The sequence below is a fragment of the Leptonotus elevatus genome, chromosome 20 (genome assembly GCF_054856555.1).
Source record: "Leptonotus elevatus isolate MCC_2025b chromosome 20, RoL_Lele_1.0, whole genome shotgun sequence".
Taxonomy (NCBI): Eukaryota; Metazoa; Chordata; class Actinopteri; order Syngnathiformes; family Syngnathidae; genus Leptonotus; species Leptonotus elevatus.
Window position 1 is genome coordinate 2389743 of NC_141258.1, and position 23665 is coordinate 2413407.

The 23665-nt window shown below is 44.8% G+C and overlaps 1 protein-coding gene across 9 annotated transcripts in view; it reads left to right on the top strand.

The window, feature by feature from the left end:
- The first annotated feature begins 2662 nt into the window (after positions 1–2662).
- nrxn1a (neurexin 1a) overlaps positions 2663–23665 on the top strand; it is a 75857-nt gene continuing 54854 nt past the window's right edge. Inside the window, exons 1-4 of one of the 9 annotated variants that reach the window (XM_086065006.1) lie at positions 2663–3296; positions 3800–4995; positions 14173–14190; positions 15881–15910. In XM_086065006.1, coding sequence (XP_085921132.1) covers positions 4263–4995; positions 14173–14190; positions 15881–15910 — 781 coding nt within the window. In that variant the 5' untranslated portion in view covers positions 2663–3296; positions 3800–4262. The remainder of the gene's footprint in view (positions 3297–3799; positions 4996–14172; positions 14191–15880; positions 15911–23665) is intronic. The other 8 variants (XM_086065002.1, XM_086064998.1, XM_086065000.1 and 5 more) reach the window with 8 other exon arrangements.

A 23665-nucleotide genomic window follows, 5' to 3' on the forward strand; every position in this document is an offset into this window, starting at 1 on the left:
ACCTAGCAACAGGTTTTTCATTGTCCTATAGCCGGGATGGGCAATTAAAATGCTGGGGTGGTGGTGGTGGGGGGGGGGGCAACATTTTTCAGCAGTGCTACTTGGGGGGGCCACATAGGACCACGCATTTCCTAACCAAATGTATGGCAAACATTTTAAATATGGACAAAATATGTATTCATAATACTTTTCTCAATGCTTCCACTACCCGAAGCGAGAAACCAAACCAACCAAAAACTTACTTCAAATTGTAACTAATTGAGGTTTTATTCTGTTTTGTTCTACATATCATTCTAAATGCACAAAAAAAAAAATATGAGTCTTACTCGAATTGTAGTATAGGGCAATATAAAGATATGTATGCCATCTAGTGGTGAAAAGTGATATTACAACTTAAATCTATAGTGTACCCTGCATTTTTGCAGATTTTTTTGTCTTTTCATTTTGCAGATTTTCGGAAAGGGGGGGGGGGGGCAACATTTTTCAGCAGTGCTACTTGGGGGGGCCACATAGGACCACGCATTTCCTAACCAAATGTATGGCAAACATTTTAAATATGGACAAAATATGTATTCATAATACTTTTCTCAATGCTTCCACTACCCGAAGCGAGAAACCAAACCAACCAAAAACTTACTTCAAATTGTAACTAATTGAGGTTTTATTCTGTTTTGTTCTACATATCATTCTAAATGCACAAAAAAAAAAATATGAGTCTTACTCGAATTGTAGTATAGGGCAATATAAAGATATGTATGCCATCTAGTGGTGAAAAGTGATATTACAACTTAAATCTATAGTGTACCCTGCATTTTTGCAGATTTTTTTGTCTTTTCATTTTGCAGATTTTCGGAAAGGGGGGGGGGGGCAACATTTTTCAGCAGTGCTACTTGGGGGGGCCACATAGGACCACGCATTTCCTAACCAAATGTATGGCAAACATTTTAAATATGGACAAAATATGTATTCATAATACTTTTCTCAATGCTTCCACTACCCGAAGCGAGAAACCAAACCAACCAAAAACTTACTTCAAATTGTAACTAATTGAGGTTTTATTCTGTTTTGTTCTACATATCATTCTAAATGCACAAAAAAAAAAATATGAGTCTTACTCGAATTGTAGTATAGGGCAATATAAAGATATGTATGCCATCTAGTGGTGAAAAGTGATATTACAACTTAAATCTATAGTGTACCCTGCATTTTTGCAGATTTTTTTGTCTTTTCATTTTGCAGATTTTCGGAAAGGGGGGGGGGGGGGCAACATTTTTCAGCAGTGCTACTTGGGGGGGCCACATAGGACCACGCATTTCCTAACCAAATGTATGGCAAACATTTTAAATATGGACAAAATATGCATTCATAATACTTTTCTCAATGCTTCCGCTATCCGAAGCGAGAAACCAAACCAACCAAAAACTTACTTCAAATTGTAACTAATTGAGGTTTTATTCTGTTTTGTTCTACATATCATTCTAAATGCACAAAAAAATAAATATGAGTCTTACTCGAATTGTAGTATAGGGCAATATAAAGATATGTATGCCATCTAGTGGTGAATGGTGATATTACAACTTAAATCTACAGTTGACCCTGCATTTTTGCAGATTTTTTTTTCTTTTCATTTTGCAGATTTTCAGGAAGGGGGGGGGCGCGGGGGTGGTGGTGGATTTTTTTTCCCCCTTTCCCCCTGCTTTTCAAGCCTCTATTTAGCCATTTCAATTCCTAATATAATGCCTTTGGGGCAATGCTGATAATCTTTATGGTTAATCCGTTTCTGGACATGCAAAAAGTGTGAACTCATGCCGTGCATACATTTTCTTTGTTTACAATCGTTCCACTCGCTGCACGCTTTGTTCGCGTCCCCCTTAACGAGTTTGAACTGAAAAATGAAATTCAAAAAGTGTCATTTTCAAACCTAGTTTTTTTTTTTTTTTTCATGTGCCGTTTTAATTGACTTGACTGCCTGCCATATTCACGTGGAAGCAAACGTGTTCTTGTCGGCTCGCTTGTGCAAGCGGACGGATCCGAAAAAAGAAAGTCCGGAAGACAAGCCGGCCCACAAGACCATGAAAGTGCTTTTGACAAACAAAACAAAAACAAAGTCTGCGGTCTCCTGATTTGGACACTTGGGACATGACTTTGCCTCCGCATGAAGCTCACGGCGGTTAATTGGCGCGGGGCCTCTCAACTTTCTTTCTTTCTTTCTTTCTTTCTTTCTTTCTTTCTTTTCTCTTTTTCTCTCTCTCTAACTGTTCTTCATGCGTCTATCTCTCACTTTCGGTTCTTTCTCTGTCTCTCCTCTCCATCTGTCTCTCTCTCTCTCTGCTCTATCGCTTTCTCTGTCTGCAGCTGTCTCTCGCCCCCCCCACTCTTTTTTTAGTTCTGCTTCTGTCCTCTTTTGCCATCTTTTCATTCTGGGTTTATGTATCTCTCGCTCGCTCTCTCTCTCTCTCTCTGCACCCCCCCCCCCAGTTCCACTTTCATGGCTCCCTCTTTCTCGAACGTGCTTCTTTCTCTCCATTCCATCTGTCTCAGGGACAGCTCCAGGATTTTTTTTTCTTTCCTGGGGCTAAAAAGGAGGCTTAACCGATACATAAGAGAGCTGAAAAAATAATGACTAAATGTATTTTTTTGGGAATATCAACTAAAAATGCTGCCAACGCAGGCTTCCGAAGGGGGCCGTAGCCCCTCCTAGCCCCGGCGTAGCGCCATCCCTGCTCCGCTGGCTTTGTCTGTCTTCCTCTCATCTGCCTCTCTCACTCCAGCGCACACTCCCCCAATCTGCATCTGTGCTGCTCTTCCGATTCTCCGTTCGGTGTCTTCCTCCTCTTCGCTCTCTCCCTCTATTTTTTTTTTATGTCCATGTCTGTCTTTCTCTGTTCTGCGTCCCTCTCTTCCTCTCTCTCTGTCCGTCCTGCGCCGGCGTCTCTCCCTCTCTCCTCCCGGTCACGTGACCACCTCTCTCGCTGCCTGCGCGCGCGCGTGTTGCGCGTCTTTGCTCTCTCTCGGAGCATCATCATCATCGTCGTCGTCCCGACTGCACCTTTTCCTCCTCCCGGGAGTGGACCGAGAAAACACCTCGTTAGGTGAGGGACGTCCGTGTGGTCCTTTGGGTGCGCTTGCGTGTGCGCGTGCGTGTGTGTGCGCGCGGAGCGGCTCTAACCGCCGCGTTAGCCACCCACCGACCACCGACCACCGCCGGGCATCATCGCCGCGGTGAGGTTCACCTCCGGCGGCGGCGTGAAAACGGAAGAAGTGGGGGAGGGTGGTCTCCACAGGATGCTCGCGAGGTAGGTCGACTCTTTTGTTCGCCCCCCCCCCTCCCCACATTTTGTTGACTTGTATTATACAAATATGTTTGGTGATGGAAAAGCGTAATTAACGTGGAGCTCGGAGACGAGTGAACCGCGGAAGACGAATAGTGGGGGGGGGGGGGGGGGCGGGTTGGGGGGGGGTAAGCAATGGCCGCAAATCGACAATCGATATTTCAACCGCAGTCGTTGCCGCTGTCTATGTGGCCCCCTCTCCTGGTTTTATTCGTCGTGTACGTGTGTGTGCTCGACGAGATGTTAATTCGACGTTTGAGTCATCCGCCGCAGCGGCGCTTTGCTCTTTTGTGATACAACCCCACAAAAAAAATTAAAAATAAAAAATAATAATAAAAATAAAGGCCACACGGCGCCGCAAGATGTCGTATCGATCTGTCAACCTCACCAAAAAAAAGTCAATTTTTGTAATGAGGAGGTTCTGGAATTCTCTGTAGCTTGATTGTGCCATCTTGCTTTCTCTGTAGGTGGCCGGAGAGTGATGACAAGGCACACCTGATTCCCCCCCCCCCACACACACACACTTGCAACCTTGCCCCCGCTGAGAAGGAGGAGGAGGAGAATCCTGCAATGACAGCGTCATTTCTCTCTATTAGCAGCGTGTGAGCCGCACACACACTCGCACATCATCCACGCCAGGCTCCGTGGGGATTTTCCTGCAGGGGGGGGGGCGGGGGGCGAGGGCCCGATCTAGGCCACGAAGATGGAGTTGGCGCCCAGCGCGGGCAAACGTGCTCACCTGGCGCAAGACTGAGAAGGCCAGCAAAAGATGAGAAAAGGAGCTCGTGCGTGAGCTCAGAGCGCGGCAAAATATCGACAAACGAGCGCGATGAGGCAAGCCGAGCTCTAGCCGCCGTCCCGCCTCCCCCCCTCCCTCCCTCCCTCCCTCCCTCCAAGCGTGTGTGCTCGCGAGCAGCACAAAGCGTGCGTATGAGTGTGATGGCCATGTGCGTGTGGGCGGCGGCCCCTCTGCTCTTCCTGGGCCTGTGCCTGTGCAGCGCGGGGGGCCAGGCCCGAGGCGAGGTCCTGGAGTTCGGCGGCGTGTCCAGCCAATGGGGGCGCTTCCCCGTGTGGAACGCGTGCTGCGAGAGCGTGCTGAGCTTCAGCCTGCGGACGCACAGCCAGGAGGGCCTGCTGCTCTACCTGGACGACGAGGGCTTCTGCGACTTCCTGGAGCTGCTGCTGCTGCGCGGCCACCTGCGCCTGCGCTTCTCCATCTTCTGCGCCGAGCCGGCGGAGCTGCGCTCGGGCGTGGCGGTCAGCGACGGCCGCTGGCACGCCGTCCGCGTCAAGCGGGACTGGAGGAACACCTCGCTGGAGGTGGACGGGCGGCTGGAGGGCTGGGCGGAGGTGAAGAGCAAGCGGCGGGACATGACGGTGTTCAGCCACACCTACGTGGGCGGCGTGACGGCCGAGCTGCGCGCCTCGCCGCTGCGGCTCACCGCGCCCTCGGCGCGCGACCACCCCGCCTTCCGCGGCTGGGTGGGGGCGCTCAGCATCAACGGCTCGCTGGCCCCGCTGGACGCCTCCGAGGGGGTGACGGTGACGACGGGCTGCGGGCCGGACCACCGGTGCCAGAACGGGGGCGTGTGCAACCTGGTGGACGACCGGGCCGTCTGCGACTGCTCCGACACCGGTTACCAAGGCAACGACTGCAGCGAAGGTAAGGCCCCGGCGACCCTGCTGACCCCTTGACATGCATCTCATCGCACACATTCCCAGTGCAGTTAAAACTCGGGTCCCAAATTTGATTCGGAAAAAATGATGCACTCTAAAAACAGTTGGGGCAACAATAACCCAACTATGGGTCAAAAATGGACCGACCCGCTACTCAAGTCTATTTGGCCCATCTTTGCGCCAACAAATGTGTCTTTTAGTGCAAGACAACTCATTATTATTGGTCCAAAAATCGGGTCATTTTGTATAAAACAACCCAGAAAGTCGGGTCAAGTTGACCCATAAAGTGGATCGGTCCATTTTTGATCCCTAATTGGATTACTTTTGACCCAACTGTTTTTAGAGTGTGCAGTTTACAAACCCAAGCAACTTTTTTCCATTTAAATAAAAGGAAGTCGAATGAATCAGTTCCAGAACCAGAATCAAGTCAGGTTAGTTAAAAATAAATAAATGAACGTTTGGCATTCGCAACTGTAGGTTTTTTGGAACCTATCCCTCGTTATTCACTGAAGAACTTTTTATGCTCTGACGCCATCTTGTGGCATCTTGGTGCCAAGGAACTATGTTGAAGTAATTGATGACTCGTGCTTGTGGCATCTATAGGCAAATTGTAACTGCACATTTTTGCTATTCGCTATGAAATGTTTGCCCATATTAATAGTTCAAAGTACTTTAATGCCCTCACATGTGGGCAAGGAGAGCCACCGATTACTACTTTCCTATTAGCTGGGTTTTGGCGCCATCTTAGGACATTCAAGGAAGAGTGCAAAAATGCATCAAATTGAAATGAAGCATCATCGGCGAACCAAAGCACTATTTGCTTGGAAGTCGTTCGTGAACCGAGTTTTGACTGTCGACGGGCCCACAGCACACACACGCACACGCACACACATGCATTCTTCACACTGCTGCTGTTCTCTCGGTGTGTGCGGACGGGCGGCCTTCACAAACGCGACACGCCGTGCGTTCTAATGCTGCTGTAAATTGATTTGCTGTTGCCGCGCCGGCCAATTATTTCGCATGTGGACCTTCCCTCCATCATCGAGATTCCCAACGACCGCCGCGCCGTCGGAGATCGTCGGGCGTGCCGCCGGAAATGAGCCAATTAGGAAGCTTTGTTTGAACGTCATGTGGTCTAAATCTAAGCTCGTATCAAGAGTATTTAGTAGGATTTCGTACCAAAAGTAGTGGCAAGAATACTGAGATTTGTCTTTGTATTGGTTCACGTACCAAAAGTCAACTCCTCAAAATTACCATCGTACTGCACGATGAACACTTTTTTTTTGTTGAAGTACAAAATAACCTTGTCAATGAAATTCAAGCGCCTCACATTTTCATTCTGCTGCATGCAAACGTTTTCATACGATCAAGCCATGAAAAAAAAAACGAATCTAGGAAATGCTTGTTGGTACAACAACAAAAACTTCAAACCTTTGAAAAATCATCTTTAAATAGAACTTGAAAGTACAAGCAGGCCATCGTTTGGTCCCAAAGTAAAATAAGGATGTACTAAAATAAAAAGCAATTAAAAAAAAGACAACAATAAATAGAATACTGTAAATATCAGCTGTTCCCGCTGTGTGCATGTTGGCCTCCTAGGGGGCAGTGTGGTGCCGTGCTTGCGTGGTGTACACACTTACAATGAGAGCAGAAGAAAGTTGCGAGTGAGCTCTATTATTTAAAATAACTCATGTTCACAGATTAGGAAGAATGTGTGCCTTTGAGTGTTGTGATATTATCTGTGTTTATGTGTTTCAACAGCGTTTGTGTGTGAATATTCGTTATTTGATGCTAATTTTCCGTTAGCATGCTGATGCGATTGCACGTTGACTTCAGCGTTAGCGATGTTTTAAAAACAAAGCATCTTGTATTTAAATATTTAGTGTGTGTAGATCTTTTTTGTTGTGTGTTTAATTTGGCGATTTTTATAGTTAACTCCGTAAAGTACAAAAAGGGACGGCAGAATCGCTTATGCTACAAATTCCTTGCAAGTAATATTTCGGTTGAGAACTCGCAAAAGATCGTGAGAAGCCAAACTCTCTATCACAATTAAATTTCAATAAATTGCCCAGCCTTAAATTCACATGAATTTAGTGGAATATCATACAAAAGTAGCTTACTAGACAATTTTTGTTTACAAAAGAAAACTGTTAAAAAAATGAAGTTGCATAATTTTTGTTTACGTAATTAAAAGTAACCCTTTCTCATTATAAAAAAATAAAACAATTGCATTGTAACTAAATTAATTGGTCTGCAAATGATCATTTATTTACAAAAGAAAGAAAGAATGAATCCTTGTTCGGACAACAAAATGTTCTTCCACTCGATAGCAGAAGTTCCAGTGAACCACTTCCACTATCCACCAATTGCCATTCATCAAACCAAATAATAATAAATCATTTCAAGTGTTCAAGTAAACGGGCCATCATTTGCCAGTCAGTGAGTCAAGTTGTGTTTACATTGAGACGAGATTCCTGCTTTTTTGCAACATTTCTGTTTGCTGGTGTGCCGGGAGATTCTTAACAGGATTTGGCCCAATCAAAGTTGGGAAACAATGTGGCCCCTTTTTTCTGAAAGGCAGCCCTGCAGTAGATAAAAGCGGCTTGTCCGGCAGCTTCCGTGACGGTTCGAGTCAAACGACGACGACTGTAACGGACGCTCTCATTGGCCAGACGTGAGTTGGACTTGACTTAAGAGGCTGGAAATCTACGCTGGTTACATGCTTGTCACCTCGCGCTAATGGATTCCCATCGATTCGGGTCGGCCTTCGCCCCGCACCCGACGCACGGCTGAACGGCCGACCTTATTGCCTGCCAATACTTTGAACGCTTTGCAGCGTTTTAAGACGCCTCCGCGCGCATTCTGGTGTTCCAAGTCGTTAAATAGCATTAAAAAAAAAAGAGCAGAGTCACATTAAAACTAGAATAGCGCTTCGGAGAGGCCTAACAAATCTCATTTGGATCGGCACCAAATTGCATTGCAATTCATGCATTGTACATTTAGAAATGAAGAAGAATGTGAACAGGCCAAAAACGACAATGACAACAGAGGTAAATATTATGTTCTTCTCTGGATGTTTTCTCGTGGCCTCTTCTTTAATACGGTCAAATCGGCCTTAGGCCAAAACAAGTGCCACTATAAGGAATCGTATTTTATGGCGAGTACTGCAAATCGCAGCAGGCAACTAAAGCCCGCCAGCGACTTTCATCCTGCTCACCATGCAATTCCCAAAACACCCAGCAAGTCCTCGCACACACTTTTAAATTAGCAAACTTGATGTTCACAAGTGGCATAGGCAAGAAAGCTTTGCAGTTTAGCATCGCTCATATAACATTTTAAGCAACATAAAAAACATGCTTAGTATTGATCATTTGAAATGATGACTAAGTTCAAAACCCAACAAACGCCATTTGGACAAAAATACAGATTTCCACAGGTTATGAAAAAGCATTAAGAGTCATTAACTCTTTTACTGACAAACATTATCCAAAAAAAACAAGCCCTAGAGTGCCAGCCGATTTTTGCGAATTTTCATTCATCTTTCCAGGCAAACAGAATATTGTGTGCTATGACTACATAAACATGGTAAACGTGACACCATATGAAAGATTGGATTCCATTCTTTCATTAGGAAAAAAAAGTCTGTTTCTAACTTATTCCGTTCTTTAGAAATCACCATTTGAAAATGGGTCATTTGATTGACATCAAGTGAAAATGGAAAAAATGATAAAACAAGCTTTTTGTGAAAAGAAAAATTTGCTGCACAAAAGTGACTTTGACACTAATATTTTTTTATTTAGTGAAGCTCTGTGAATTAGATTTAATGCGACAAACGCTTTGATCATTCACGTCGTCCCTGACAACGTTCTATTCCCTAAGATCCGTCATGTTTTCATCTAATTTAATACATGGGAGCCCATTGAAAAGACAGAGATACAACGCTGCCATCTGCTGGCCATAGTTAGTGGGTGTTTTTGGATTTTCCTACCTCATTCGCAAACTAGCGCTGCACAAGACGTTGCACTGCTCATTGAGGGGAAAAAAACGTAGTTGACGTCAATTGACGTTTTTGGCGGCATTCATTGGGATTTTAGTTTATGTCAATAAACGTTCTTGGCTGTGAAAGAGTTAAATGTATTTTGCTCAGATGGCATTAAAAAGCAATAAATCTGATATCCAGAGGCATTCAAAATTGAAATGCATTTGATGTAAACACGTTTATGCTTGCTATGACAAAAAAAGTCTATATAACGCAATTTAGCGGGGGGGGGAAATTTGATAAAAATATATTCAGATATTTAGAAAACTTTACCACATTAGCTAGCGTCATCTCCATTGAAGACATTCACGGGACCATTTGCATTTTTTGCCATCAAGTACTCACGTCCTGAACCACGTCCTTTCTAATTTAGCTTCAAATGTGCTTAAAACTTTAACTGTTCATTGCGGAAAAACAGTCCCAAGAGAGATGTCATGAAAATTGCTGTTAGCAAGCAGCAGATTTGAATTCATTCACAAAGAAAGGAGGCGTCTAGTTTTGCATTTCTTCAATTAGCCTCAATACTGTGTTGCATCTTATTCCTCACACCTCACAAACAAATCTGCGTACTTAATCAATAATCCCTCTCACTGACGGCAGTTTCCGACACCTCGGCCGTGCCCGCCCAGAAGGACTTCACGCCCCCCCCCCCCCCCCCCCCCGCGCCTGCCTTTAGACACCGACCAACTGGGCCGCCACCCTCTCCTCTTACCTTACCCGCAGCGTTTAGCACAGACTGTCCAGTGTTACCATGGAGACGGCGCTAATAGGGGAGACGTCATGCCGGCAGCGTATCTCCGTCCTTGTGCTTCCTGTCCCCGTCTTCATTCCTTTGCTGTAGCCCCCCCCCCCCCCCCCTGCCCCCCCCTAACCAATCCTCACCCTGCCAGTCCTTCTGCTGCCTGAAGCTATCTACGGTTTCCAATCAAAAATGTGACTGATATTTCCTGGCGAAATTACTGTTAACAATATACGTTTTAGTCAATGCGTATTGATGCAACATTGCTCTCCTTTGTCTGAGGTTTAATATATATATCTAGAAAAAATAATAATAAAAAAAAAATGCATAAGCGAATATATCTTCAAATGGCGAACTGCTAATATGTGGGGAACGGCAATACTTAATATCAAATATCGACATTTTTTTTCATCACTTTCCCTCATAATGATTAAGTCTACTAACGGTGAGGTCTGTATTTATATTTAAATCAGTGATTTTTAACACGGGTTCGATCGAACCCCAGGAGTAGGTTCCTAATTATTGTAATCCCTTCATACTATGTCGAGCAAAAGTGCACTCTGAATTCACATGTACAAACGGAACGCATGGCGTTCCACAGGGTTAAATTCTGGGGCCTCTGCCGTTTCCATTATATCCGCTGCCATTTTAAGAAAACAGCGGTGGTTGTTTTAAAGTGCTCTACAGTTGAGCAATTCTAGTCAAGCACAACAGGCACCGTTTTTTTCTTTCTTCCTAAATAACAATTGCTACTCAATTAAAATATAAAAGCGTTACGTATGACGTTAACTTCAGCAAGTGTGTATTGTGTGAAGGATTGCGACACGTGGTGCAATCAATCATAGTAATGACATCTGACTACCGGCACCGCCTGCTGTTTTTCCACAAATGTGGTTAAAAAAAGTACTCATCTATTTGCTTTGAGACATTTTTTTTTTTTTTTTTTTTTATTCAAGTGGCAATTGAAGTGAGGCAAGGGATTCGTTTCTTCGAGGAAATGGAATCATAGTTTTGAGTTATTTTCATTTGAGAACTAAACGTCGCTGGCTTTATAGACGAACGGACCGATTGATGGATAATCCGCGTAAGCAACGGTTGGCGGGTCAATGGGTGTGAACGCGTTGACTGCCGTTTGCGCATTTACTGGGCGAGAGGGAGGCCGAGCATTGATCGATGGCCCTGCAGAAGCTCGAGAATTACATGCGATCGCTGCGGGTCCACGCGCACACACACACACACGGCACACGGCGGAAGACATTAGGGCGTTCCGCAAGGCTCTGCCATTAGTCACAGCAGCCGTGCGGCACTTCTGGCTAAACGCAACCCGACGCACGTTTTACAGCCCGGCTGATATTTACTGTACGGCGAACAACGGCTACTTTTAATGGCCTCTTTTATTTGCATACAGATGGATTCACATTTCTATTGCGATTGATGTTGCCGCCGGGAAGCGATATCCTCGCAGCAGGAGCGCTTTAATAGCGGCCGTCGTTTTAAAAACGGATGTGAGGAAAAAGAAGGGGGGGGGAAGGAAAAAAAAAAACGCCTGACGTCGGCATTGCAATCAGACGTTTAATTTTCTTTCCAACCTTTGGCACACTTTGTTGTAGACTGAGAGAGCAGCTAGTATTCCCGTAGCAAATTTTAATTCTACTAATAGCATAGTTAGCGTCTCTGAGAGTAGTGCAGGGGTGCGTTGGTTTATGGCTAACGTATGCTAACTTAGCAAAAAAAACGGTTGTATGCAAAATACTTCTTGGCAATGAATATCAACAATCAAATCAGTGAACTCTCGTATATCTTCCACGCTTTGCAACTGAAGTCTGAACCAGGGTTTTACTAGTTTTTGATTTTCCCATTGTAGTTTTTTTTTTTTTTTTAATTCAGTTAGTTTTAAAGTTACTGAATGCAGAAAATTCCATTTCAAATCGCTACTGCCACCCGTTGATGAAAAATAAAACTGCACAACCCCTTCTTCACGTACACAATGCGTACATGACGTCACATCCCAGGCTTTCCCCCAGCATTTTATTAACTCATTTGCTCCCAAAAAACGTATAAAAACGTTTTATTTTAAATATTGCCATGGTCCCAAAAACGTATATTAATGTTTTTTACGTTTTTTTATGCTAGAGCATACAGAAGGTTTTGACGCAGCCTCTGAACGGCAGAGAATGCTTGAAGCAATTGTAGTTATTACAAAAAAAACGTCCAGTAGGTGGCAGCAGAGTATAAGAGATCAACCAGGTCCACGTTGCAACAATCTCTTTTCCCCAGTGATTTCAACAAATATGTGAATAAAGATGAAACTTAGCTATATTCTAATGCTAATTGCCGCAAACTGAAAACAGATAGACATATACTTTTTTTTTCTGATGAAAGAAGAGACTCTAATCTTTCTTTTGGTAGCTTCCATGTGTAGCCATAGAACACAATATTCTGTAGGACTTGCAAAATCAGTCAAAATGCATTAAAGCAGCCGGGAGCGAAGGGGGGTTGCTTCAGTGAAAATGGCTGTGAGTCAATGAGTTAACCTGGCGGCCCGCCAGGCCTTCCCTGCAGTCTCGTAATCGTGTTCGTTCTATTGTACCACGGCCATAGCTGAGGTATGTTCGACAACAAGCACATCCCGAGTCGTTCTCTGGAAGACGAGTCCGTGGTTTCCAGTTGCGCAATCTTCCGTTTGAGTTTCCCTTTCTGGGAAGAATTCTGTTTAGGTTCAACTCCGGTCAGCTTGTCCTAGCTGGCGCCGTTCTTTCCGGAAATCTTGGCCGAGCCTTCTCTTGCAGCGTTTCGCAATCCAGCTGCAAGGGAGCAACGGGAAAAGTCCCGTAAATGTGCTTAGAGGCCCGATAGGCGCAAAAAGTCATTCGGGTCGTCGGGGAGATTAGTCACACGGTCCCAACGTTCCTTTTTGACTTTTTGACCCCAGTGCTTTGCTTTCACGGATTTCTCACAAACGCAAACCCCGTCCGTCAATGCTAGTTAGCATCACAGCTAGCCAGTTTCGTTGCGCTCATTCTCTCTATATTGTCGTGTATTTTACGACTGTCGGAAATGAAATGGCCGAATTATCAGCCGTTTGGGGCCTCCCTCCTCCTACGCTCTCAATTATGACTCGCAGCGCCTCGTAGCGCGTCCCCAGTCGAGAACTCGTCAGCCGCATTTGCATATTCCCGCGCGATAGCGCCGCATCTGGAAAACGTGTTCTTATTGCTCATTAGCTAACCGCCGGCTTGTCGCTCTGAATCACAAAGTCACTGGAAATGAACGTGAAATTCAAGCCGATGGACCTCAGAGGCTACTTGGGTTTTTTCTGTGAGATTTTCTTAACGCCGTGCAGGGAAACCCTTCGACCATTTGCCATCACTATCCATTATGTTTAGAATTTAGAATTGATTATTTAATTGTTAAATCGAAAAATCTGCAGAAAATTGATGTGAATTTATTATTTTTATTATTATTATTATTATTATTATTATTATTATTATTATCTATTATTATAGACAAAACAGAAACAAATAAGCAACATTCAACCAATATCACACGAGAGAGAGTGAGGTTTATCCAAAATGTTTGTCGATTAATCAACAACTCATCGATTACTTTTGACAGCTCCAATCCGCCATTTCCACGCATGGTGCTATTGATACTGACGATGTCATGAAACGTGACGGCGGCCGACCGTTGGCCCCGCCCCCCCCCCGCCGGTGAAGTCACGCTGAACCCGGCTCGTTAGGCTCGCCTCGTCCTTGAGGCCCCGCGCGCGCGCGGTTAGCATGCTAATCGCTCCACCTGTTCCTGCCACGCACACACACACACACTTCTGTGACAAATACACACTCATTGACACACACAGGTGTTGAACCTTGCATGCCCCCTCCTGCACTGCGACGCCATCCCTTTCCTGCTATTTCACATTGTTATTATGACATCATCATTTGTCAGTGTGCGCGTGCGCCCGTGTGCGAGTGTGTGTGTGTGTGTGTGCCCATGTGTGTGCATGCTATCCTGTCGGGGTGGGCTCGGGGAAGAGGAAGCGGCCTCAAGGTAAGTTTGGGGGTACCTGGCTCTCCAACCCTAACTCGCAGGTAGGAATGTGTACAACGGTGCTCTCTACCCACAAGTGTGTGAGGAAGTGAGTCCACGTGTTTTTAATTTTTATTTTAATGGAGACGTGTGTGTGCGCGTGTGCGTGTGTGTGTGTGTGTGTGTGTGCGCGCGTGTGTGGGGACCAATCAAATGGTGGCGTCTGCATGTGTGTTAAACCCCCGGAGCGGTGTGCATGTACAGTAAGTAGTCGCCATGGTAACCCGAGGGCTTGGCACGCATGTTAATGAATGTCTGTCTCTCTCTCTCCTCGCCCGGCCGTGACACCCGCCCAGAGCACAGCTACACCCCAGGTAGGTTGCCCTCACGCACCCTTGATACCTTTCAGACGGTCACGCCCCGATGCGCGTGCGGCACGGATAGATTTCCGGATAAATGGACACCGCGCCTCAAATAGATGTTGAAAAAAAAAAAAAGACGTTTTTACTTGTAACGCTGTCAGGGCAGCCGGCGTCTGTAAGGCTCAAGTTTGTGGCTTTAGGGGATGGTAAAAAAAAAAAAACGACGACGACGACTTGATGTTGAGGGTAGAAAAAGCAAAATTTATTGCTGTGACTATACGGCTTTACGAATGGGAGTGAATAAACACAAATTACAATTTAAAATATAAACGCCTTACTCCTAATAGATGCCAGCTACCTCCTATGGTTGAATAATAAAGCACTACTAATAGACGAAGCTCTTTGTAGACACGAATGATGCATTTGACCAAGTAAGTGCCTTACTCCTAATACACAGTTGGAGTAAGTCAGCAAAAATAAAATAATCACCTTTCTCCTAATAATAGATGTCTTGTGCTCTGTGCATTAAAGCGAACACAAATGAAACAAATAAGCACCTTACTCCTAATAATAGATGTCTCGTGCTCTGTGCAATAAAGTGAACACAAATGAAACAAATAAGCACCTTACTCCTAATAGACGACGTGCGCATCATCTGCAATGAGTAAACGGCTAATTAAATGGCATTTATACAAATAAACTTCTTACTCCTCTGCTATTGAGTAAATAAACATAAATATGATTGAACACCTTACTCCCAATTATTGTTAATCCATGCAGTTGAGTGAGTGAACACATTTGTGTAATTAAGAGCCTTACTTCGACTATACACTTGGTATTCGTTTGCAGAATTCAGGAATTAGCGCCTTACTTCGAAATGGACGCCGGATGATCTCTGCGATTAAGTGAACGCAAACAGCACGCATTTGTATAAATAAACGCCTTACTCCTTAATCGATGCCTGGTCCTCCATGCTGTTGAGTAAATCAACATGGATGAAACCCGGGACAGATATGATAAGTTATTCTTCTTTCTGTCCCCTTTCATTTCTTTTGTCTTTTAAAGAATGAAATACATTTTTTTCAATTGAATTGAATTGAAAACTCATCATCAAAAATAAGCGCCTTACTCCTTAATCGATGCCTGGTCCTCCTTGATGTTGCGTAAGTACACACCAACGGAACTCATTTCTACGAATAAACACTTTTTCGAGGCCTGGTACTCTTTGCTTTTGAGTAAATAATCAGCCCACTACGTGAGTATTGATACGCATCTCGATTGATCTTCCTGGCACGTAATCATCGACATTTTCTGTCGCATTCCACGTTATCAACTTGAATCTCAATGCCCTGAGTATTTATTTTTAATTTTTGTATTTGAGTACGTCATCATCCGCCATCATCCTGGCCTTACTGGAAATGTATTGTGTGGCCATTTGACGCATTTTGCTTGCAGACAAGCCGGTAAGTATCTCACCCCCCCCCCCAAGCCCCCCCCCCCCCCCGGTTCGAGGTGACATCTTGTCGACGTACGCGCACCACGTAGTAGCGAGGTTTGCGTTTCCCGAGGGCGAATAAGTGCGGACGCCCCCCCCAGCCAGATTTTGGAGTCGTTGTTTGGACGCACGCGTGTCGTTAGCGTGTCACTCTTGGCGCTCCCATGATCCTTTGCTGTGCTGACTGTGCTCTTGTCTTCTTTCAAGGTCTGGCACACCTGATGATTGGCGACCAAGGTATGGGCTCTTCTTACCTCACTTCCTGTTGTTACTCTGCTACATACCATCACCCCCCCCCCCGCCCTCCTCCACCACGCGCACACACGCCCCCCCCCCCCCCTTTCCATCTTCATGACCACATGACGCAGGGAGGAAGTTGTCTCTCTAGGCACTGAACCAAGGTCAGTTCTTTCCTGTAATCGAGGTTTGCCCCCTTTTTTTTGAAACGGTCCCGTGGAAGCCATTACGGGCTTTTTTAATTGAAGCCCAAATGGACGAGTTCAGCGTTTGGCGCTGGAACTAATAAATGTGAAATGCGGCTTTTAAAGATGATTTGAGAGGAGAGAGATGAGAGAGCAACTTCTAGGCGGGATACGAGCCGGCCCCGCTCACTTCAATCGGGTACGGCAGTGCGTCACCTGGCCGCCTCGTACCTCATTAAGTGACACGGGCGGGGGCGCCTTCGCATTGCTTGGCTTTTGTTCTGGCCTTTACTCTCCCGCCGCTGCATTCGTCATCATGAGTGTGTGTGTGTGTGCGTGTGTGTGTGCGTGCGTGGCAGCTCTCCCGGTTTTCGGCATTCATGCACTCTCTGTGTTTTTGCCGCCTTTTCATGGACTTCCACGCACATACATTGGCGGGGGTGCAGATGTTCCCGCAGTGGATGGAAGCAATTCCCACATAGTCTGCTTCTTTTTCCTTTTTTTCTCCTTTTTTTTTTTTTTGAACGCAGCCCAAAGACAAGTGCCACTGCCAGTCTGCTGTTTGTCTCACAATGCCAATTTTTTTTTTTTTTTTTTTTGTGTGTGTGTGTGTGCATTTTTTTCCTCCTCTGTGCCCCCTTTGGACTGCACACTGTGTGAATTTAGGAAAGCTCCGAGGTATTTCGCACATTTTCCTTTTCATGGCCCGCAATGGTTTTTTTGCCATGCAATGCATTGACGACATTGTTGATCGCAAGGTGGTGGGCAGGCAAGCCTGCGTCGTTGTTTTGATCAGGACCGATGCGCGTTTAAATGATCAGGAGTCCTGGAGTATTTCTTGCATTAATAAATAAGCATAATGTATTCATAATCTACTGCACGATACTCGATTTCTCAGAAAGATCTTCAGTCTTCTAAAATTCCAATTTAAGACTTTTCTCAGATAAATGACTATTTTATAAAAAATAAAAAATAAACATATATATATATATATTAGCTTTTTTGAGTTTTTCTCAAAGATGTACGTACATCTTTATTTTCATAAAATAACGACTTGCTGCTTTTTTCTCAAGATGTTTCTTTTTTCCTTGAAACAATGACTTCATTTCCAACCTTTTTCTTATAAAATTATGGATTTTTTTTCTCTCGAAAATCTCTATGAAATTTCAAATTAAGCCTTTTTTTCTCATCATTCTTATAAATATCTGTTTTTTTCCTCAAATGTACGAAACCTGACTTAATTTCCAACCATTTTCTTACAGCTTTTGTCCTAAAAATTTATTTGCTTCCTCAAATATCTGAAAATTGACAACTTTTCGAAAAATCCTATTTAATTTTCGAATTCAATTTTTTTGTCGAGCAACTTGTAACTTACCCCCCCCCCCCCCAAAAAAAATTATACGACCCTTTACTCGAAAAAAAATTGATGACCTTATTGTGACCTAGTTATGCAAGCTATCGTTTATCAAAAATATAAATAAGAATTCTCATAAGATTCAGTTTTTTCTTTTCCCAATAAAACAATTTTGGACAGGAAATTGATTTATTGTAAGGTAAAAAAAATAAATGTTTAGCTTGTTGTATTATGAATAATTTTTAATTAATAGATTCTAATTAAACAGTACAAAAATAAAGATTAAACGGAATTATTATTTTATTGTCATTTTACACTCCACGATTAACTTCTTTTTTTTCTAAACCGTGAGCTGTCGATGAAAAGTTGCCCCCCTTGAACAGGAAAGTTTGCCCACCCCTGCCTCACCCTTTTGCAACTCATCGCTTTGGCGCTGTTAAAATGTGAACGTTCAGGTAAGCTGCTGGTGCATGCGTGCGTGTGCGTGTGCGTGTGCGAGCGCGCGCGAGTGCGAAACCGCCGATTCAGGCGCCGGCACGCGTGCGAATGATTGGGAGCTCTGGCCCAAGGGGCGACGTTGAAAAACGGTAGGTGCCGCACGGCATGACGCTGATGAATGCATTGATTGGCCCACATGACCACGCGGCCCCACCGCGACCTCTGATTGGACGGGAAAACTTGATCGCGGCCGCCCGCCGCCGCCGCCGCGTGCTCGATACCTTGAAGCGCTTGATCAAATGGAAGAACCGAAATATCTTCAATCTGCCGCAAAATGGCGCCTGTAAGCAGCAATCACAACGTCGTTTTCGTCTTAAGGGCTGCCGGTTTGAGTGTGTGATTTGTATCCTCTGGCATTGAACTTGCCCTGCAGCTCAAATGCAGAATGTAGTAAAAGTGTACCAAATGTTTTTTGGGTGCGGGTCCCATCACTGTCGTGTGAGTAGACCGTAGTGTATTGTTTGGTAAAGTCGGAAGTTTTATTTGAGGTTCCCGGAACCTTCCGCGCTCTATCTGCGACCGAACACAAAGCCGCGTTCTGCGGCGACGTTGAAGGTCGTCAAATGGCGCCGACGGATCCCCCGCTTCGGTTCGAGCGGGGCGTAAAAAAAAGAAGCTTTCTGAGAAGCCCGCAGAGCCCAAATGACTTTCTCTTTGAGGGGGCGGGCCGAGTGTCTTTGAAAGATATACGGCGCGCGTGTCTGCGAGCGGCGAGGAATTGAGGGAAAGGCGAGCGCGAGGAGTTAAAGCGCAGGCGAGGCGATAAAGGCGGGCCGTCTCGCCTCCCTGTGATGTGGGGCGAGCGGCGGTATCTGCAAAGGCGCAGCGCTGCTCCAGTCTTGCCCCCGCGGGGCCTCGCCACTTTGGCCCCGGGGGACGACAGCCCTGACGGCGAGCCCCGGACCTTTCCCCTCCTACGTATAAAACACTTGCTATCTTTCTCCCCCGGGAAAAAAAAACACACCACTTTCAAGTGAGGGCGTGAAAAATGCGAGCGTGGAAGAGAGGCGGCGGCCAAAGTGGATTTTCAGCTCATTTCGCGACGCACGTTTCGTTCCTTTTCGACTGAAAATGGAAAATTCAACTGGCGGATGACTTTATTTGCGGGCAAAGTCGGCAAACTGTGAACAATTCTTCTAAAAAGAGGCTTTAAGCTGTTTATTGCCACTCCCAGTTGACGTTTACTACAAAACTGACACGTGAATTCAACACAAATCCGCTAGCTTAATGCTAACGTGTCTTTTTCCATTAACTGGCTAGCAAAAAAATAGCATAGAAGTCACGGGAGTTATTGTCGACATTTTTTGTCAATTGTCACTTCATTGTTACTTAGTGACCTTTTTTAGATTATTATTAAATATAAAAAAATATATATTAAATTATAATTAATAATAATAATAATTAAATATAAAAAAACTAATAAAAAGTAAAATAAAATAAAGCATTAAAAAAACTAATAAGAAGTAAAATAAAATAAAGCATTAAAAAACTAATAAAAAAAAAAAAATCTGTAAAAACTAATTTAAACTATTGAATTTAAAAACCACAAGTCAAAACGAAATATAGACTATTTGATGTGTTACCACTACGATACCACTAAGCATTCAATGCTTGAGTAGTCGCTGATACCGATACTTTTAATACATAAAATAACATTAAAAAACAGTGACATCATCTTGAAAGGAAGACCTAAATGCCCCAACATAACATTTTCCTTCAAATTGCGTGAAATTAATAGCAATTTTTTAAATTTGTAGTTCCTGATCGTAAAATGGCCACAAGTGTCGGCTGCCGTCACTCGCACCGATACCTTGAAATAAGGCCAGGTTTCCGTATCTGGTATCATTATGCACCCATGCCTGCTAAATGAAAAATCCCAAACTATTATAAACTATATGACTTATTTGACAGTAGTTGTGGAAGTGTTGGTACGACACGTGCAGCACTGAATTCTGCCCGAGTACTTTAAAACCCCCCATCGGCGTATCTGCGATACCGCAAACAAAAACCGCTCGCGGATTATCGAGCGGAAACGCGCTGATCTGCGCTAATCTGAAAGGAAAATGCCCTTAAAGACGGCCGTGAATCGTCTGTGAAGTCGTCTGAGGTCGAGCAGCGAACGCGCGGGAAGGGGGGGGGGGGTGTTGGTGGGGGCGAATCTTGGCACGTAATTGGCTTGTTTATCCAGATTAATTCCGCGTGCCGCCTCTAGAGGCCGCTTGTGCGGCAAATGGCGCTCGCCGGCCGAGTGGTTCTCCACATCAATCCTGGCAATCTGCGCGGTCAAGTGGTCAGCGACGCCGACCTTTTAAACATGTACATGAAGCGGGAGACTAAATGACACGCACACACTCGACGCTCGCGCACTATAACCTTTAAAGAGTGCCTGCTGAGTAGGTGAGAGAGCGCGCGCGCGCGCGTGTGTGCGCGCGCGGTGTAAATTTGCATGAGTAAGACTGCCCGCGCAAATTCTTCACGGTCAGCGGACGAAAGGCGCGAGGACGAGGTGCGCGCGATCGCCGGCGTGCATGCTGCCGCGCGTGCGCCCGGTGCGAGCGCCGAGGGGAGGCGGATCGTGAGTCATCGACTTGTGACACATCAAGCGTCGGCAAGCCGAGCCAGATCCTTTTTTTTTTTCCCCCCGCGAACACGTTTGTCTTGTGGCGAGCAAACGAGCAGATGGACGGGCGCTTCGCCGGCCGCCGCGTTTGTGTCAAAAGCGGCCTCTTGTCTTTTTCCTACCACCTCCTCCTCCTCCTCCTCCTCCTCCTCCTCACTCCGGGACTCGCACGCACGCACGCACGCACGCACACGCGCGGAAAAGCTCTTTGCTGACTCCGCCATATGCCCGCTTGAGGACGGGAACAGACGCCAAGGCGTAGAGAACCAGTCGGTACCAGTAAGGTACAACATGTCCTGTACCTCTTACTCATCCTGATCCCGGAGGACTAATAAAAGTCGCGCAGGCCTGATTCTTTTTTTTTTTTTTTTTTTTCATAAAATACGGCTTCGCTGAAGAAAAAAATCGGTTGAATCGTGTAACTTTTCACCATCGACGGGAAAATGCAGTCAGCTAAGCTAGAAGCTAAAGTAGGGCTATTTGTCACTATGGAGTCTTTTCAATAGTGCCGAATATTTTTTGGGGGGTTCACCTCGTAAGCACTAGCAATTACCATATAACGCATTCAAACACAAAAACCTTGTAAACACATTTTTTTAATACGTTGTCCTTCACTTCCAAAAACGGATTATATGTACGTGAAGGTAAACAAAACACGAACCACCGTTTAGTCCGTGTACGACGCCGACGCAAACACGCTCTTCGAGGCAGAATTATTTTTTTTTTCATTTGCGTGCAGCATAACAGCTAAATGCTGCTTCACCATGTTAGCGTTGAGTCTAACGGACCTCAATTAGCAATCGAGCCAAACCATTCAGTGATTTTTTTAGACCAGCCGCGCAATTTGTTACCGCTGAACGTCCAAATGTTTGTAACACATCGTTGTGGCTAAAAAGGCTCCGAGGTGACACTCAAGCAAGCGAGCCGATCGAAGGTGCGAGGGCATTCCGGTGCTAAAAGGCCGAGTGTGGACTGGTGGCTGGGTGTGATTTTCGCAACTTGAGGCTGTGAAAATAAAACTGGCTAAAGCTGAGCGGGCCCTCCTGTGGTCTTTGGCACTGTTGGGCTGAGATCGCCGGCCCAACACGCAAAGAACTTTCTGGAATCGGACCTTTCAGACAAAACTCGGAGTTGGTGTTTTATGATCGTGTTGGTTAAGTCCGTTTTTTGGCAGATTTTCAATTTACATTTAATCAAAGCTTACCAGGACTTAATTCTTGTAAAATGTAATCATTTTGCAAAGTAATATTTCAGCGTCATTCTGGTTACGGTTACGTTATTGTTGTAGTTTATTTTTTGAAGCGCAAAATAGGGCTGGGTATCGATTCAAGTTTCCTAAATCAATTCGATTTTGATTCACAAGAGTTCAGTTCGATCCGATTTCGATTTTTTTCCAGATTGGATTCACTTGGTTGATTAATTATGAAACATCAAATCTAAGAAATATAAGAAAATCCGTTTAAACTCATATAAACGGTAAATTTCAAGAAAACAGTAAGATACACCTTTAAAATTCTATTTTGTTGTTAATTTATGGGGAAAAATATATATTAAAATAATCAATTCATGGTTTTATGAATCTATATCATGCTCGAAAAGGAACATTTATTTGATATTGATTATTCAAAAAAAAATTTTAATCCAGCCTTAGTGCATAACGTTAACCGTCATTGTGCATGAGGTTGCCTCCAGTATTTGAAGTATTAGAAAATCAGACCGCCTTCGCCAAAAAGAAAAAAGAAAAAAAGCGTATGCTATCTTATACTATTGATGAGCCTCTTGCTTGTGTTGAATAAACTGAATCCAGATGTTTATGTAACATGAGTTCAGGATTGCGTACATGTTAGATTCATGCTTCACGGTCCTCTTCGTCAGGATTTTACGGGAGAGCTCAACCTTTTTTTTTTTATTACGAGTGCCATCCTTGTAACAGTTGCAATATTGCTATGGTGTCATTTAAAAAAACAAAAAAAACAAGCACACGGTGTGAACGGGCGACATTCCCGCCGGTCATTAACGTATGAAGTCATCAGAGCTCCGTCTCCATTAGACTTTGTGGCGCCGGTTAGCGGGCAACAAAAAAAAAAAAAAAAAAAAAAAAAAACTCGAGAAAAGCGTAGCAAAGCGATGGCGAGCGCCGATACGAGCGCGCAGATACCACCGGCGAAAAAAAAAAAGCCGGAGAAGGTCGGAGACACAAAGGGAGACAGGAAGTGAGATAAGACTGCGGAGATTCTCTCTCCTTGGACGCGGTCGGGATTCATCAGCGATGCAGATACCTCACCCAAGCTGCTGACGCGCACACACACACACTCACACACACTCCTATTGTCTTTCACACTTTTTTTTTTTATAGCCTCATTGCAGGGTTTCCACTCGTTCTCACATCCACTCACTCATGTGTCACCCTTTTTTTCTTTTTTCTTTTTTACATCCATTTCACTGCATCCACACGCGCTCATAACAACGGCGCACTTAAGCCCTTTTTTTTTGCAATTGCCGATTCACTCCGCTGCCCCATCTGGCATTTCAAGTTCATTTCTTTGCTGTTTGCCAACACACACACAACTCGCCAGCGCGCACACACACACACACAACAAAAAAACTCAATTATTTTTTGCCGCTTGTCTGGCATTAACACAACAACTGAAATAGCCACGGCGTCCATTAAAGAGCCATTTCATTTCCCGCGCGCGGGAAAAGAGGGTTGCTTATTATTTGCGAACGAGACGGCTTCGTCAAGTTGCGCGTGTCGCACAAAAAGCAGCTCGTGCGTGCGTGCGCGCATGTGTGACTAAAAAGGATGAAAGTCGCTGTGATCTTATCCCGCTTTAAGACAAACACATTGTTCCGCCCGCAGACATTGTCATGGAAACAAGCCGGTTTCCCAGGGTAGCGGCGGGGGATGAGGCCAAAAAAAAGCGCCGCTATGCAGCCAGGCAGGAGATGAGCGCAGATAAAGGAACACCCCAAAAATACAAAATGGGACAAGAACTAAAAGATTTAATACGGCGCTAAATGTAGCGGAAGAAGCCAACCTTGAAAATGCGCAAGAGGGCTTCAAAGCACTTTCTGGTATTTCTCGGCTGGTTTATGTG